We start from the raw sequence: 19,148 nt of genomic DNA, 5'->3' as shown, positions 1-19,148 counted from the left end.
TTAATAATAGCATTCTACTTTACTTTTCCTATTACAACATTGTACTTTGAAAAATATCGTCCAAATAAGTCAAAGTGTGTTTCTATTTCTTGCATCTATCCTTACAAGTTTAGGCTAAATACAAGAAATATAGACACTTTCACTTTTCAGTCTGTTATAATATCCCAATGCTTTTGTTATTTGTTGGTGTGCGAAGTATGAGCTCATCTTCTTCTACTTGGTGTTCATAAATTTGATGTTAATAATGGATGATGATATCACTGATTACCAAACATGTAAACATTTTTTTTGCAAAACCAACTCATTCTTCTTATACTTACATCAAATTAGGAATGTTAATTTATTTAAACTTTTGAGAATAAAATACTTTTAAATATCTAGAAACCGGAGAATTTCAAGTGATTTATAGACCGGTTTCAAAATCTTAAGAACCGATATAATCAATCTCACTTCCAAAATTAGTGTGTTCTAAAAACTAATTAAAGTACAAACTTAATATATTAAGATTAAGACAAGCTTAGAAGTCAGAAATCATGTTCACCCATTATTTTATTTTCTATTTATTAGGTTTTATTGGTAACCAATTAATTTGGATAACAATGTAACCTAACTTGTTTAGTTTTTATTATAAAAGTATTTATGTTGTTCATTCTTGAAGGAAATGTGTTTGTTTAAAACAATAATGTCAAAATTGAAAATTTTCACAATATGCTTTTTGGTTTGTTGTTTGGATATGATAATTGATAGGAATTGAGGGGAAGGGTTTACTCTCGGTTTTGAATTTGACTTTGGAGGCCCTACATTATAAGATACAAGGTTAACAAAATTTGTATGTGTAAGAGGCTTTTTATTTTAATTAGTAAGAATTTATTATATTTGTTAAATATGAGGAAGACCAATATGGATAAACAAGAGGGGTTTACATTTACATGAGAGCGGTAAAGAATCTCAAAACAATAAAAGTTAAAATTAATAAACATAAGGGGTTTATGTTTACATGAGAGCACTAAAGAATATTTTAAATTTATTGTGTTTTGTTAATTTATTTTTATTACGTTTTTGTTATATTAAAATTTTTGTATATCAATGTTATTTGCATGATTGATTGTTTTTTTTTTTTTTTTTTTTTTTTTTACACTTTATTCAAATTTATATCCCTTCTATCAAAATCATTAACTTAATTTAATAAAATTTTAATAAAAATTTGATGTTTCATAATTATTTTTAATCATCAATATCATTTTTTTATTACCCGTGGTTTCCACGGGTTTTAACCTAACATATAACAAGTAAAAGTTACAGTTTTTTGCTACCAGCTACTTGCTACATGTTATCCGCTACCTGCTAACAGTTACCCGCTATCCACTTCTAGCTATCAGCTACTATTGTTAAACACGCTTTATTTCAAAACAATATTCAAAACAATATATATATATATATATATATATATATATATATATATATATATATAACACTCATATAACAAGTAAAAATTACAGTTTTTCGCTACCAGCTACTTGCTACATGTTATCCGCTACCTGCTAACAGTTACCCGCTATCTACTTCTAGCTATCAGCTACTTTTGTTAAACACGCTTTATTTCAAAACAATATTCAAAACAATATATATATATATATATATATATATATATATATATATATATATATATAATAATGAAGAATAAAGAAAAAAAAAGACTTTTTTATATTATAGTAATGATATAAACTAAAATTTTAAAATGCATAAGGTTCGATAGGAAAAAAATTAATAAAAATACAAGCGTATTTAATGTATAATAAAAAGTAACATCATCTAAAAGACTAAACTGAGGAGAGAACTTTATTGTAGAAAATTAATTAAATATTACAAATGGTGGATTTTTTTTAAAGTAACTATCACATTTACACGCTTAATCGTGCGAAAAAGAGCACCTTTTTTGTCATCAATATAAAAGTTAACAGGAGGATGATCAGGGTTACAATGTGCGATGAGCACACCGTCGATTTTCTGTCTCAAAAAATTGAGAAACCTCGAGAAATCCCGCGAAGGATATGCAAATGATTGGTCTTCAATCAGTCGTTTACCAGATGAAATCATCCTCCAAATATTAAACAGATTAATCGATTTAAAAACCCTTTGCTTTTGCTATCTGGTTTCCAGACGTTTCTCCTCGATTGTACTTGAAGTCGATGCGATTTCCTTCGCTTCTCCTCTCTCAAACCCTCGCATTTCCAATAAGAACACCGTCAGTGATGTCGCCCCAAGTTCGTCGTTTGCGCGTATCATTTCGTCGTTATACGGTGAGTCGTTTCTATCTGCCTATAGGTTTTTGATCAAGTTTAAAGGAGTGAAGTCCTTATGTATCGAACTTCTATCTTCGGGTCTTCGTGCTGTCGATAATCGTTTGTTAAAGTGGAAGGTTAAGTTTGGTAACAGAATCGAATCGATTATATTTCTGTTCCCGAATTCAATTTCTGATAACGATGGATTATATCTCAATGGAAATGGGGATGAAGATGAAAACAAAAGACGTCGCATTCCGTATCAGTGTCTGAAGGATGTGACGGCTAGGCATATGATGATGTTGTACTTGGTTAAGGATCTGCCATTGTTAGAAGAGGTTTCTGTTACTGATTCCAGGGGAAGAGGGAGGCTTTCTCTGAGTGGGAAAAAACTCAGTGGGGTGAAGGAATGGGTACATTCAACTTCGGAAACTGTGTTCAATCGTGTAGAGGTTCCTGATATAGTAAATAACTGTTATATTCCGGTTTTGAAGTTGCCAGTTTCAGGGTACGTGATGAAGGGGATATATTTTGGTGTAATTGAGATGAATGGTTTCCAGGGTGGAAATGATTTTCTTATGAACAGTGAAAATGGTGGTTTTGAAGATAAAGAAGAGGCTGCATATACCGAAGCTATGATGGAGATTTTGGAAAAGCATAAGGGAATCATGCATAGGTTTATGTAGTATGAATCAGGTGCATTGTCTGAACCTCAATATTCTTATAAGTTCCATATCTTAATCAATTATTTTCTACCATAGTTTTTTCTTCTTGAAATGGAAAATCAGGGGCTGTTTGGTAGTTACTGTCCGAGAAGTTCTTACTGCATCTGTTTCTGATTGAAATAATATTGTTTGATTATATTTCTGACTGACTGTGCTAAATGAGAAAATTGACAACTTTACTCTTTTATTTTATTTATGTAAGCTAAAATATATCTTTTTGCATGCAAATTTAACTTCGACAAATATCATTAAATAAATAAAAGGTCCAAATGTAATGCATGAATTACCTCCATATCATTTAAAAATTAACACTTTTAAGGAACAATAAATTTTATTTGTTTTAAAAACAATAATATAGCTAAATGTAATAGGCATGTGAAGAACCCAATCACATGTCGGTGATATTTTCAACCTCCTTTTAATAAATTAATACCTACCCTTTATTTTCTTTTCACTTTCCCTTTCATTCAATTCTAGAGAGAGAATGGGATATCACCCAATCTCCATAAAAAAGTTGCAGCTCTTTTCCATGGAACCTCCATGCCTCCCTGAACCATCGATCATGATAACACCACCACTACAAATCTCAACTTTTATTCCCTATCGGTGGGGGAAGAACAGGTAGGTGACTACAAATCTCAACTTCAATCGATCTCAATTTTCAATCCTCCTGAACTCGATCAACAGGTAAAAGGGTGCCCCCCTCTCATTCTCTCTCATGAAGATGCCATTTTTTGGTTGGGTTTAAAAGGATGAACATGGGTCGTGGTGTTTGTGGTGGGTTTCCTGGTTCTTGTGTGCGTGAAAATGGCATATATATGTTCGGTTTTGTGTTAGCTGGAATGTCAATGGATGTGTGATGCAAAGGGCAAAACTGTGAAGAAAACAAAGAGGACTGAGTCAGCTACTTTCATTTTACTTACCGAGTCAGAGGGTGCTGACTGAGTCTCATGGTCTTATTTCACATATCAAACACGCTGACCCACATTGATCTGACCGAGTAAGACATTTTTGTCTGACCGGACTCGATCAGACTTAAATCAAACAGGGCCTCAATTAGGTTGCATATTAAGCTCGGCAACATGTTAGAGGCATTAAAGCTTTTGGATGCACAGAAGCTGCTCATTGGTTGGTTAATCGTATGGAATGAAGTTGTATAGTATAAAGCGGACGTGGTTACAGTTTTAAATGTTGTTTCTGCTTTGAAAGTTAATTTATAAAATGTTACTTTGAAAATTTGTAGATTTTGATTAATTACATGTATTGTAATATATTTCTTGTATTTAATGTCATTGTCTAGTAATTTTTAAATATAGAAGTATTACATATGCTTAATACTAACAAATTATATGAGAAAGCTTTATAAAATATTCTCAAAGATTTTTCCAAAGATGTGGGGTAAATTAGATATTTTCATAAGAGCTTTTAAAATGGTAAATGATTGGAGATGATTTAAGTTAATAACATTTTGTTTAATAAATTAGAGCATCTTTAATTATTAACTCTCAAAAGTTTTTTATTTTTTTTCACCTTATTTTTCCACTTACTTTTATTTGACAAATAACTTTTATCAAATAGTTTGTGAAGGTTAATTTTTTGAATTTTCCTTTCTAAAATTAAACAATTTATCATTTATCTTTCTTAAATGTTTTTTTAACCCCACTCATATAATTTAATTTTTAACTAACACATCATGTTTTTAAAAAGTTACTTGACATTATAATTAAACAAAATAAAAATAGTACAATATGAATACACTTAATGCCATATAATAAAACTAAAAAATAACTTTGTCGTGTATTTTTTCCAAAACTAGAAAACATAACAATTTTACATATCTAGTTACAAAAAAATGATAAAAGATTAGACAAAACTATAAAATTGGTCCTTGTGGTTTGCGAAAAACTTTGGATAGGTTCCAAAACGTTTTCAACCTACATGGAAAGTCCAAAATCAAAAACTTACTGTAATTTTGGTCCAAAAAATCTAAAAAAGACTATTATGCCCTTTTGTTTTGTTTTTTTTACATTTCTTTTAATTTCTTTCTTATTTTATTAATATTAAAAATAATATAATCTCTCTCTCTCTCTCTCTCTCTCTCTCTCTCTCTCTCTCTCTCTCTCTTAATACTTCTTGTAGAAAATCAAACAATTACTCATGATACCCAACTACACTTCAGTAAAACGATTACCCACGCAATCGATCCTCCAAGTGTGTGTGAAGATCATTATCTGAAAGAATTAGGTCAGTTTCTTTTCTTCTCACTCTGAATCGATCGCATGTTTTGATGGGTGTAAAAAAGTTGTGAAGAACAAAGGATTATGGGTGTAAATCATTGAAGGCTATTCTCTCTCTTTTTTTATCAAGAGTTTCAGGTGAAGATGGTGAAGAATAAGGGTATAAATGGTGATTCTTATCTGGTAGGGGATCAGCTTAGATTTGTACCTTTGGAACACCAAACCACCAAATCATCATCAGTCTAGCATAAAGAATGAGGGACGAGTTCAACTGTTTAGGGATTTCAGCATATATTTCAAATTTCTGAATATAAGCTTCAATTCCCATCCATGATCGTTTGTTCTTGAAGGTGGGCAAAAAAATTCAACACCCAAGTTTTTTTTGGGGGTCTCTTTGTGCGTACAATCTGGTTGGAAAGAAGATAGGGATAAATCGATTACATATCATTCATTCTCACAGGTAGAAGCCACGAAACACTCTCCCCCTTCCCCTTTGATCCGTTTTTTTTTTATTATTTTGAGAACTCATTGGGTTATTGGCTTACTCCTCCGATATCACTTGAATACGGAGAGCTGTAGCCTTGAACTTGCACCCAAATTGTTAGTGAATCTAATGGAAACTATGTTTGCGAACTGATTGAAACTTCATATTTTCGTTATAAGTTTTGAGGAAATTGAACGATATATATATATATATATATATATATATATATATATAGAGAGAGAGAGAGAGAGAGAGGGTGAGTGAGAGAGAGAGAAAGAAAGTGTGTGTCTTGTGTGGGGGTTTATATTATTTTTAATATTAATAAAATAATAAAGAAAAGTAAAAAAGAAATGATAAAAAGAAAACAAAAGGGCATAATAGTCTTTTTAAGATTTTTTGGACCAAAATTACAAGAAGTTTTTGATTTTAGACCTTCCATGCAGGTTGAAAACGTTTTGGACCCTATCCAAAGTTTTTTCGCAAACCACAAGGACCAATTTTGTAGTTTTGTCTAAAAGATTATCTAACCGCAACGTTATATAATATTTGATATTTTATTATTCTAAAAGTTTTGACAAATATTTTTAAGTTATGTTATGATATCGCCATATTTAGTCATATATTTTAATATTTTATATGATCTTATAAATTTTAGCTACACTTTGTCTTAGTCGAGATATTTGATATTTCTAATGTTTAAAATTTGTTTTGTAGCATCGGACATATCAAAGGAGTTGAAGTGTTGTGTTGGAAGTTGGGAAGTTGGAAACAATCTGAGCAAAAAGTCAACAACTTATGAAAACCACATCGTGGCAAAACACTTACCACACCACGGTGAGGTCTCATTGTCGATATGCTTACCGAATAGAGTACAACACGGATTACTTGGAGGTGCGCAGATGAGACGACACCACGCCGTGGCAATCACATCACCATAGCATGGTGACATGATTTTTGAAAAAATTAGATTTACAAACCTCTTTCATTCCCTGGAGGATACATCGATTATTACTCAAACTTTGACGACTAAAGAACCCAGAGAGAGAGAGAGAGAGAGAGAGAGAGAGAGAGAGAGAGAGAGAGAGAGAGAGAGAGAGAGAGAATTGAAGAGATTAAGAGTCAAAATGCGTTTAATCATTTAGTTTGCTTTGTTCAATCATGTATAGCAAATTTTACTAGGAATTTATGTATGTTTTTACTTTGTTATGAGCTAAAAACTCTTTACTTTCGTTTAGAATAGTTGAACCTTGAACCTATGTGTTGATTTCATGATTTTGGATTTAATCTAGTCGTTTATTTATTATTATTGTTTGATAAGATCCTTATGTGTTAAAGTAATTATCTTTTCTATTTTTTGTTGAGTATTATTAGAGTTAGATGATCATTCTATCTTAATATGCTTGTATCACTCGATTTTATGAATTATAGATTGGTTGACTAGAGTCAGATCAAAACGTAGGGTTAAGTAGAAAAGTTGGTAACATAGTTATGAGGATTCATGATAGGCAGATCTGCAAAAGAAAATATGAACTCTTCATTGTTGCTCCCTCGCAATGCTTTAAACTTGTAGTTAATGAACTCATCGTTCATTACGCTCTCAGCTTCGTAGTCTACAATTGTAGTTATCTTTTTAAAACTCCAGACATCGTATTGTGGATTTGATTGCGAGAGTAGAATTCAAAAAGATTCTTGTTTGTGACTCCATTGTTTATTGCAACACCATAAGTTTTTCGAAAACATCTGAACAAAAGGGCTCTTGCTGTCATCGAAAAATCCAATTGACAATCAACTTTATTCTCCAAAGCTAATGATGATCTTGGATTTAGCCAATATTTTTCAACGTTCTTGATGGCATCATCCATCATTCCTTCATAATTCCATTCATGCCAAAGTGCCTTCGGTGTAAGTTCAACTGCTTCCTTCTCCTTTTCTCCGCTTCGTTCTGATCCATTTAAATTAGTAAATGTTTCAACCTTTCAAACTCCTCATCATTCTTCCTTTTTGCTTCATCATAATTAGGATTAATTTCTGGTTAACTAACAATCTTCATAGTACCAGAACATGAAGCTTTGGTGTGGCCCCTGACAATGGAGTCTGGGTTGGTCCCATATACTCCCTAAGGTTGGGCTTGTTATATATGTTATATGTCTGTGAGACTTCGGCGCTAGGGCTGAGGACTTTGCTTGTATGCATTGTATGTATGGTGAAATATGTGGTATACTGGAGAACTCATTAAGCTTTATGTTACACTTGTGGATTAAAATATTTTGCAGGTTGTTCGTGTGAAGGGCTCAACGAGATTGTACACACATAGAAGATTATGGTTTTTCGTAGTTTTGTGAATTCAACTCTGATAACCCTATGATTTTAACTCAAATGAATGTCACTTATTGATTTATGTAAGGGAATTAATTGGTTAAACTTATCTTAAATGAAAATTTTATTATAGAATTTAGGGACATTACAAAATTGGTGGAAATAGAGGTGTGGGTTTTTGTAGGTGGACAACGGTATGATGGGAGATGGTATTAGATGTGGCTAGCAAAGGATGGTAAGGGTGCCTATTTGAAAAAAGGTTATGGTGGTGGATCGTTGATGATGAAGGTGTTTTCTGGTGGTGATCCGAAGTTGTGGTGAGTCGCGGACGATGGTGATCTGATTCTCGGTGGAGGTTATCTTAGTTCCGGTGACGATGGAGGTTCGGTGTCGACGGATGTCCGGTGGTGGCAGCATTGACCGATGGTGGTGAGAAGTAAGATGGAGGGTGTTAACCGGTGAAGAAAAGGAGAGTGGGGAGAGGGTTTATTTTCTTTCTTTTTTAAATTAAATAAATTATAATTAATTAAAAAAAAGTAGAAAATAGAAAATAAAAAAGTAAATAAATCATTTCATTTGGGTCAGAGACCAACCTCAATAAAAATTAAAACAACAAGCACCTTCCATAACACAAAAAAAAATTATAACTAAACTTAATATTTAGGGGTGTTCGGATAGAAAAAAAAAGGTGCTTATTGCTTATTCCCACAATAAGCTAATTTGAATGTTGGATAAAATCCAGCTTATTAAGCAAAATAAGTTAATTTTAATAAGCATCCCCTCCCATGCTTATCGCTTATTTCCACCACAAATAAGCTATAAACAATAAGCTAAAAAGATAATCCTAGCATCCCTGGAAAAAAAAAAAAAAAAAAACTTTAAATTTAACCGGAGGACGATTAGGGTTACAGTGTCCGATGAGCACACTTTCTCTGTAAAATGAGGAACCCCAAGAAATCCCGAGAAAGAGATGCAGATGATTCGTCTTCAATCAATCGTTTACCAGATGAAATTATCCTCCAAATATTAAACAAAATAATCGATTTGAGAAGCCTATGCTTTTGTTACCTGCTTTCCAAACGTTTCTCCTCGATTGTACTTGAAGTCGATGCCGTTTCCTTCACCGCTCCTTTCAAAGACCCTAACATTCCCAATAAGAACCCCGTCGGTGATATCTCCCAAAGTAGGCCATGTCATCCTAAGCTATCCGCCCATGGCTTTTTGAGAAAGTTTACAGGAGTGAAGTCTTTATACATCGAACTTCCGTTTTCCGATCACAGAGTTGTCCAGAATCGTTGTCTGTTCAAGTGGAGGGTTAAGTTTGGTAGCAGAGTAGAGTCGTTTGTATTTCTATCCCCGAATTATGTTTGTGATAATGATGGAATATATCAAATTGGAAAGGTGGATGAAGAAAACGAGTTAATCAGTATCGCACAGCATATCAATAAAAAACGTGACATTTCGTATCGGTGTCTGAATGATGTGATTGCGTGGCATAAGATGTTGATGAACATCGTTAAGGATCTACCAATGTTGGAAGAGGTTTCCATTACTGATTCAGGGAGAAAAGGGAGGCTTTCTCTGAGTGGGGAAAAACTCAATGAGGTGAAGGAATGGGTACATTCAGCTTCGGAAGCCGAGATCAATAGTCGAAAGGGTTCTTTTATCGGGACTGAAACTTGCATTCCCGTTTTGAAGTTGCCAGTTTCAGGGTATGTGATGAAGGGTATATTTTGTGCTCTATTTGAGAGGGAAGATATCCAGGGTAGAAATGATTTTCTTAAGAACAGTGAAGATGGTTTTGAAGATAAAGAAGAAGCTGCATATACTGAAGCTGTGAAGGATGTTTTGGAGAAGGAGATTATGCAGACGGAAATGCTTAATGCTTTAGGCCTTTAGTATGAATCAGGTCCATACTCTGATCCTCATAATACTCTTATAAGTTTTATCTTTTTATTTATTAAACATTTCCATTAACGTCTATAGTTGTTTTTGAAGTAACAAATCAATTACGTTGCATATTACGACTCTTATCCTTTTCAAATTGCAATTGAATATCTATCAAGTTAGAACTTGTTCTTATGATCAATTTAATATTTACACTCAGGTCTTTTGGATGCAGAGAACCTGCTCATTAGTTGTTTAATCGTATGAAATGAAGTTGTATAGTATAAAGTCGACATGGTTTACAGTTTTAAATGTTGTTTCTGCTTTGAAAGTTAATGAAGGCGATGTTGAGGGGTTCCTTTTCTTGTTTTCTTGAATCTCATTTGATTAGTTTTGTGTCCATAAAACTTGATTTTTTTTGAGATTACATAGAATTGATACATTGGTCTTTATATAATTTATAAATGTTACTTTGAAAATCTGTAGATTTTGATTGACTAGTATGCATTTGAAAGTTGTTTTTGTTGAGGGTAAATGGTGATTTTTCTCATTCAACAGATCTGTTCAACAACCTTACCCAACAACACCTAATCATTTAGACCATTTTAATGGTTCAAACACTAAATCATTGGGTTTTCTACAAAACATCTCCTAAATATAAGAAATTATTGTTTAAAATGTACCAATAGGGTTGAAGGCTAAATTATTGTTTAAGACCAGTGGATGTGTAGTTAGTTATCATACCCAAAAAGGGTCATCTCACATGTGTCATCTCAAAATGGTGTTATAACACCAAATAAAGGTCATCTCAAAATGGTGTTATAACACCAAATAAAGGAAATGGATAACCAGTTAAAACACTTTAACTTTCTATGTCAACATTTATTTATTTATTTATTTTTTCAAAATTTTCATTCACGTTAGATTATTTATAAAAAATGAAATATGCAATTTAATTAAATCCTAGATTAACCATAACATTTAAAAACTTAAAACAACGTTACACACCAAAAAAAACCATTGAACACAAAATAATCAGTCCTAAAAACATAAAAACGATATACTAGTCAACCAAATATTTCTTTTCGATCATCTCCTTCATTTTCTGGAGCATTCGTACTTGTCGTGATCTCATATTTTCTTCGTTAGTTTGGAGAATTGCTAAATCTTTCGCTATTTGATCTTCCTCCGCTTGTTTACCAAGAAACTCCGAGTGCTCACGTTGCACATCAACCTTTTGTTGGGTGATTAGATTGTGTTGGTCGAACTTTGCTTTCTATCAGCTTCGTCTGTATGACGTTGAGCACGCTTTGCTTTGTCATGTCCGATCGGTCGGTGTGTGTGTGTGTGTATGTGTGTGGGTGGGTGGTGGTGGTGGGTGATGTGCACGGTAGTACCCACTAATTTTATAATTTATAACCTAACTAACGAACTAAAATGCACCTAGGCAATGTACCTAGTCGAATTATAGAATAGTTTGGTAAGTTGGGTGTCGATCACAGGGAACGGTGTTGACTAATTAATTTATTTACTACTAAACTAACCTAATTACTAATGAGCTAAAAAGGGGTTTTTATCTGATTTTACAAGATCAGACTAACTTAATTCTTCAACAAAAACTCAATCAATAAACAAAACACTTCTGTTAGTTCGAATCCGTTTTCACTCAATGGTTATACATTAGCTATGACTATTACTGTTGGTTACCAATTAAGGAAGTATTAACAATTTAGTTCCAAATCTACTAATTATTAATCAATTCATATAAATCTATTTATGGTCATACAATAGTTAACACATAATCAATTATTAAATAAGATTGGAGTCATGAAAGATTGATTAATCAAAACATGATTACAGTCATAATATGAGTTCTCTAACACAACTTAATTTAATGGTTCAATTACTTATCTAAGATTGGTTTGATCTTAGCTCTAATAAACTAGTGTTCACTATATTATTAGGTATTCAAATTCATGCAGATTTGTGTTCACTAACTACACAGAACAAGAATTTAAAGCAATTAAATAATTAATTCAAGCATGCTATGTAAAATCAATCAACACAAGCGTATCACCAACAAGTAAAGTCAAGTCTAATGCATTAAAACCATGAGTTCCGGCTTCATCTAGCTAACAAAAGCAGCTAGATTTAGCTGGACATATTAACAGCTAAACAAACAAAAACTATAATAAAAAAACATGTTTAACTGTACCAATCTATAAAGACAAATTATGAACTTCTCCTTCCTAGGTGTTAAAACTAGCTTCCACTTCTTTTCCTCTGAATTTCGACTCCAGGAATCCTCCTAAGCCAGCCAAAAGTCCCTCTAATCGTAATGGGTAAAGATATTTATATTCCCTTCAAATTCACCGTTCACGTCGTGAGAATTTAAAACTCACGTCGTGAATTTGAGGTAATCGTGATCGTCAAGGATTCCTTCACCCAGATGCTTATATTCTATCTCTCTTTATTCACGTCGTGAATCATCAAATGTTCACGTCGTGAGTACATCTTTTTGGGTGTTTTTCTTGTCTTTCAAGCCTTCAACCTTCAAAGTTTCATTCTTTAACGCTTTTAGTCCCTTTTATTCAAAATGTCTTCTTTTTTGCTGCAAAATATAATTTAACCTTATAAGTACCATCATCCTATGCAAATGACCATATATATATATATATATATATATATATATATATATATATATATATATATATATATATATATATATATATATATATATATGACAATATCAAAATACCCTACACTTAGGCTTTGCTTGCCCTCAAGCAAATCTACTTATTTAAACTCAAACCTTCATCACTAGCATTACATAAAACAATCCAATTCCAGCTCAGCCATTATGCCAAGACCTCAACGCATGCATTTGTGTCTACATTTTTTTTTCCTAAATGACCCCCATACTTTAAATACTCATAATCTTCATAAACAATTACCCACTTCTTTCGAACAATGCTCGTTTTATGCAACCCTCCGAATCCATCCTTAGAGAGCTTTCTAACCTCAAGATATTTTGTAAAGCTACCCAAGCATACATAACTAGAGAATTACAACTTTTTAGAAGATACCACAACTTGGAGCTCTTGAATTCTTCTTTCGTTTGATGTTTAACCTCTAACTTCATTGAATTCACAACTTTCATAATTTTTTGGCATCTTCAAATTTTTATTCTTTAGAACCTTGATCTTTGATCTTCATACTTTGATAGCTCCAAAATTCTTCAAGAATTTTTTCAGTAATTTCTCTCTCTCTCTTTTTTTTTTACATGTACAACTCAATTTTTTTTTTCACTCAAAACGTACATGCTTAAGCAGGGGCGCTTAACTTCAACCTTTATTGGTTAAGACATTTTTCCTGGATACATTTCAAGTTTAGGCTGCAAAACATTTTGCATTCCTCAAACTAAGCAGGGTCATGTTTTTGTTCCATGATTTCACTAAAATAAGGGAGGCCACAAATGCACTATAACGTGTATTGGCTCAACTAAACATTTGAGCTCTTATCGGATCATCCCAATAACACTAGCAATTACAGTTCAAATTATTATTACTAGATTTGATTATTAAAAATTAAAAATTTCAAAATTTACCAAATTATCTAGCAATTTACTTTTTCTACCCCCTACCCCATACTTATTTCATACAATGCTCCCATTATATGCTTAAAATAATATAAAAATTAAGAGAAGGGAGAAAAAGGAACAAACTCCCTGGGATAGTGGCGTGATCATCTCCAAAAGTGCGGAAAACGTGCATCTTGAATACAGAGTTTGAGAAAAATGTTCAGAATGGACAAAACAATGTGGGAAAGCATACGCCACATTGCATGGTAGAGAAAATGAGCCATGATTATCTTCATAATAATCCCAAAAAGAATGGTGGTAAACCACATAATGAATATGGAAAAATAAGACTCCTTTTGTGAAAAATACAAAGTCACGACGTGAGTTTATAAAGATTCACGACGTGAATTCGATGTGAAGCGGGTTCTGGAAAGTCACCATATACTGACTCACGAGGTGAATACAAAATAGTCACGACGTGAGAACTGGAATTCCAGAATTATGTTTCTTCAAACATTTCTTTCAATTCTTATTTTCAACCTCATATCTTAATGGATTAAGACTCTTCTAACCCTATTAATTTCAACTCTTCTCTCTAACTTTCTTCTCGCTTGACTCACCCCACACTTAATTTAAATTATGGGTCTCGACTCTCGACTTTAAACACTCCCGGCTAAACACATACGCACTCATATCTCGACAACCTTTGTACGCGCTCCTAGCAATGCTGAAAAAAAAAAAATAACAACCAAGAAAGAGAAAAGTAACATAATATCTTACTAGTTTTACAATCCTAAACAAATAAAAACAAAATAAAACCAAACCAAACAAAACTAAAATAAACGATCAATCATCATCGTCATCCTCGTTCACCCCGCTAGTGCCCGCTCCATCGCCTCCATGTCCTCGATACTCCGTCCACCTTGGGCAAATTGGGTAATGATACCCCAAATGAGGCGGCTGATCCACATGGAAATGCTGAACCATGTTCTCCATAGTCCCCCCAATCCAGTTGACACTCAAAGATAACTGGTCAAAATAACCAGCCATATCACCCCCAAAAGGTGCTCCTACCATGGATGCGAGTGGATGCATTGGTTTCCCTCTTTCTCCCCTTCCTCTTACGTTCCTACGCCTCGGCCTCGGTTGTGGTTATTCTGGTTGTGTATCAAGCTGCTCATCACCCTTATTACCCTCATCATCTGAAGGTACTATTCCCCAATGCGACTGATATTGCCATATTTATACCTATTTTTAGGCAATATTTATTGACATTTTTATTAATAAGTTGATAATATGTTTAGAATAATGATACTTATGACTTTAAATTGTTATTTGCAGTCAATTAGAAGTATTTTCGAAGAGAGGGACCAAAAGTGACAATATATAGAACATTAGAGACTTGAAACACAAGAGATGAAGAAATCCACAGAAATTACTAAAACCACGACGTGGCAGAGACAACCACGACGTGACATGAGTATTTTAGAAGATAAAGATCACGTGAAGAAGGAGTCCTTGCCCGATACGGATAACTTGGAAACCACGTCGTGGCAGAGATAGCCACGACGTGCCGCGGGATTTTTGAGGATATTTATGCACTCTTGGTCATTACGAATGAAGGAGACTTTTGGCAGAAGAAAGAGATTCCAGAAGGCGAATTTCAGAGGAAAAAGAGATCTGGAAGTGGTTTTCAACACCAAAGAAGAGGAAGATCATAATTTGCTTTATAAACTTGGTACATTTATCATGTGTTTGATTATAGCTTTTGACTGTTTAGTTGTTAACATGTCCAGCTAAATCCAGCTGCTTCTGTTAGCTAGATGAAGCTGGAACTCATGGTTTGAATGCATTAGATTAGACTTTATTTGTTGGTTATATGCTTGTGTTGATTGATTTTACCTAGCATGTTTAGTTAGTGATTTAATTGCTTTAAATTCTTGTTCTGTGTAGTTAGGGAACACAAATCTGCATGAATATGAATACCTAATAACAAAGTGAACACTAGTTTATTAGAGCTAAGATCAAACCAATCTTAGATAAGTAATTGAATCATCGAATTAAGTTGTGTTAGAGAACGCATATTATGACTGTAAGTGTGTTTTGAATACTTAATCTTCATAGCTCCAATCTTATTTAATAATTGATTATGTGTTAACTATTGTGTGACCATACATAGATTTACATGAATTGATTAATAATGAGTAGGTTTATAACTAAACTGCTAATACTTCTTAAATTGGTAACCAACGGTAATAGTCTTGACTAATGTATAACCATTGAGTGAAAGTGGATTCGAACTAACAAAAGTATTTTGTTTACTGATTGAGTTTTTGTTAAAGAATTAAGTTTATCTAAACTTGCAAAATTAGATACAAACCCTTTTTGGCTTATTAATAATTAGATTAATTTAGTAGTGAATATATAAATTAATAACACCGTTCCCTGTGATCGACACCCGACTTACCCAAGCTATACTGTAATCTGACTAGGTACACTGCCTATAAGTGCATAGTTAGTCTAAGTTTGTTAGGTTATAGATATTAAAATTAGTGGGTACTTTCGTGCACATCAGCGACCCAAAGTTTCTGACAACCCGCATGGTCTCCAAATACCCCATGCCAAACTCATGCTCATCCACACAAGTCATGGAACGAGTAATATCAGGAACAACCAAATGATACGGGCGGGCCAAACGCGTAAAAAATTGCCCTCCACAAATGGGGCTCCCCGGGCGAGAACTAGCTGCAAACCCGACCAGAAAACGTGCCAGAAAATAAGGAATGTTGCAACACACTCAGGGCTGCAAGATACACTATAAGAAGAATAAATTTTGTTTTGTTACTTTATCTCCTTGCCTCCTATGATTGATGGAGAATGTGATGAAATGGTGGAGTAAGCGATGGATAGGGGACCGAATACTACTCTCGGGAGACACTCCGGAATTAAACATTCCGGACGCAATATTATGCCAGAAAACATATCCAGTGACACCCTCCGTGTATCCTCTAGCTGCCGTGCTCAAGAACATACCAAATTCGGGAGTCATTGCCTCTTGTCGATCATATGGTCCAACTCTCCAAGCAAATTCAACGAGGCTGCACTCCCGGTACTCACCCCCCCAACCGGAACACCAAAGCTTGCGGCCAATGTGGGTCTTGGACAATCTCTTGGAATGTCACTGTTGAGAAAAACTCAACACAAAATTCCTTATACACCCGCTCTTGGATTTGAAATAGGTTGAGCCAACCTGAACAAGTGAACGAGTATTCATCTCCAATAAATATTTTTTCAAAAATGGGGACAACCTTTCCACGAGCCTGACTTCCCTCAACCACGTCCAATTGATTGTAGGAGCAACAACAATCTCGCGGTTGTAGAGCCACCCTAATTTGTTGTTCCATCGAGTCAAGATGTCGCGGGACATTGTTGTGGGAAAATTATAAAATGGGTGTAAACCCGCAACTCCAAGAGGTGCCTCCCTTCTAGGACCCATTTCTGCAAAAACAAGTAACAAACACACCCAAAAGAAACAACCCACAAGTTTAGAAATAAAAGAAATAGAAAACTGTTCAGCCCAGAATTCACGTCGTGAATTCCTAAGAATTCACGCCGTGAGTTCGTCATCCATGTCAAATTATGTTATGTTCCTGTACAAATTGGCCAGTATAATGCTGGGGATTTACTCCTATGATATTTTCGACCATATATCATCAACATTTCAGGGCTAATTCACGAATTCTAGGGTATATTTTATACATTTCAACTAACTTACAAACCCTAAACCTAAGTTAAACTTTTTAGAGATGAATTAAACTTAGCACTTAAAAACATTACCTTAGGGAGGAGGGAGTCATTCCCATTGAACCCACTGAATCCACTGAACCCACTGTCACATCAGCTTTTCTCTTTGATTTTTCTTCATCTTTACGAACCTATAACACACGGAAATCCTATCTTTCTCAACCCACTCAACCCACTTAATTAAAAAAATATATACAAAATAATCAAGGTAAAATCTTAATTAGCAATATAGTTACTGCCGATACCACTCCCTCTTCGGCAGATTGTTTAATTGGTTTCACGAACCCACTTCATCCTCTCTCTCTACTTTCTCTATCTCTCGTTTTGTCTTGTACCATATGTTTTAAGACTTGTACCTTAGTTGTTTAGTATTGTTTTTTATTTGAGTGGGTTGAGTGGGTTGAAAAAGATAGAATTTTCGTGTGTTGTGGGTTCGGAAAGATGAAGAAAAATCAAAGAAAAAAGCTGATGTCGCAGTGGGTTCAGTGGGAAAGACTCCCTCCTCCCTTAGATTGGAGTATTACGTAAGCACAAAGGAAAATAGTGGAGTTGTCGGCCAAAATCGGACGGAGGGGACCAACTGCAGTTTTCACTTCGTGAGGGATAAACAAATGGTAGGTCAAACTGATTCCTTATCCCTTAAAATGTGATCCTGAATAATTTAAAACTCACGTCGTGAATCCGGAATGGTTCACGTCGTGAGTTTTGTCTGGACTTAAAATTAGGCCAATTTAATAAGAAGTGGGCTAAGTCATATATTGGGTTATTACTTGAAAGTGGGCACGCTTAAAAATATAATTCATATAGAATAATCGTGCCTGTATTACATCTTAATTCACGTCGTGAACCCGTAATGGTTCACGTCGTGAGTCCTGTCTATTCATGAAAATTATTAATTCATCCAATTTTAATTTTATAAGATATTCAATAAGTGTTACTATTTCATTTTATTGACTCCTTATGCAGATAATAATTCGGATGACATGATTGACTTCTTAAGAACTAAAAGTATTCTAAAAACTAAAAAGAAAAAGAAAGAAAATGCAAACCAAACTCGTGTTGCCTCCCGAGAAGCGCTTCTTTTTCTTGGAGTCATGAGCTGGACTCCGTGCCTCCTACGTTGAGTAATCCGAAGAATCCTCCACTAGGAACTTTTGTTCCTTGAAACGCCTCTTGTAAGCTTGAACTCGTCTTTTGTACGCCCTTTTCGAATTTTCCTTTTTAGCTTTGACCTCATCTTCATCAAACTTGCGTTTGGTCCCTTTAGTCTCTTCCTTACACTCCATAGCATCATTTTCTTCCTTTACCACTGGACTTGTCATTTTTAATGTAACCTCCTCTTCATCACTCGTCATCTCATCATCATCCTTGCTCACCCAAGAAGTTGGATTCGTGTAGGCAATGACTTCAACTAAAAATGGAACAGATGCTCTTGATTTTGTTCTTTTAACTTGTTGAATTGTTTTGATTTCTTCTTCCATGAGCTTCTCTAATTCTTCAAGTTCATTTTCTTCATCAATGTTGAAAACCTCTTCTTGAGCATGATTCCCTAGGAAGCCATCTTCTATCCCAAAAATTTCTTTTTCATCACCAACCCTCAAGGTGAGCTTAGACTCCCGAATATCAACAAGAGCTCCAACAGTGTTTAGTAGCGGGCGACCAAGAATAATTGGTACATTGGGATCTTCTTTCATGTCCAATACCACAAAATCTATTGGAAAAACAAATTTCTTAATTTTTACTAAAATATCTTCCACAATGCCCCGGGGCTGTGTCACTGAACGGTTCGCCATGTGAATAGTCATCTTTGTAGCCTTCAACTTCTAAATATCC

At 34.1% G+C, this 19,148-nt stretch overlaps 2 protein-coding genes across 4 annotated transcripts; both read left to right on the top strand.

The window, feature by feature from the left end:
* The first annotated feature begins 1,952 nt into the window (after positions 1 to 1,952).
* Positions 1,953 to 4,325, top strand: LOC145093739 (F-box protein AUF1-like). The gene is made up of 2 exons (XM_079031980.1): positions 1,953 to 2,978; positions 3,485 to 4,325. The coding sequence occupies exon 1, from the start codon at positions 1,988 to 1,990 to the stop codon at positions 2,966 to 2,968; it is 981 nt and encodes a 326-aa protein (XP_078888106.1). The 5' UTR covers positions 1,953 to 1,987; the 3' UTR covers positions 2,969 to 2,978; positions 3,485 to 4,325.
* Positions 4,326 to 8,932: 4,607 nt separating this feature from the next.
* Positions 8,933 to 15,448, top strand: LOC145093738 (F-box protein AUF2-like). Of its 3 annotated transcripts, none has more exons than XM_079031978.1 (2): positions 8,933 to 9,953; positions 14,853 to 15,448. In XM_079031978.1, the coding sequence occupies exon 1, from the start codon at positions 8,984 to 8,986 to the stop codon at positions 9,941 to 9,943; it is 960 nt and encodes a 319-aa protein (XP_078888104.1). In that variant the 5' UTR covers positions 8,933 to 8,983; the 3' UTR covers positions 9,944 to 9,953; positions 14,853 to 15,448. The 3 variants fall into 3 exon arrangements, with proteins under 3 accessions (XP_078888104.1, XP_078888103.1, XP_078888102.1); XM_079031977.1 differs by lacking the exon at positions 14,853 to 15,448 and adding an exon at positions 10,167 to 10,388; XM_079031976.1 differs by lacking the exon at positions 14,853 to 15,448 and adding an exon at positions 10,152 to 10,388 and having other exon boundaries at positions 8,934 to 9,953.
* Positions 15,449 to 19,148: the final 3,700 nt, after the last annotated feature.

The sequence above is a fragment of the Lactuca serriola genome, chromosome 3, assembly GCF_051521515.1.
Source record: "Lactuca serriola cultivar US96UC23 chromosome 3, Lser_US96UC23_V15, whole genome shotgun sequence".
Lineage (NCBI taxonomy): Eukaryota > Viridiplantae > Streptophyta > Magnoliopsida > Asterales > Asteraceae > Lactuca > Lactuca serriola.
This window is presented reverse-complemented; position numbering and strand designations above follow the sequence as displayed.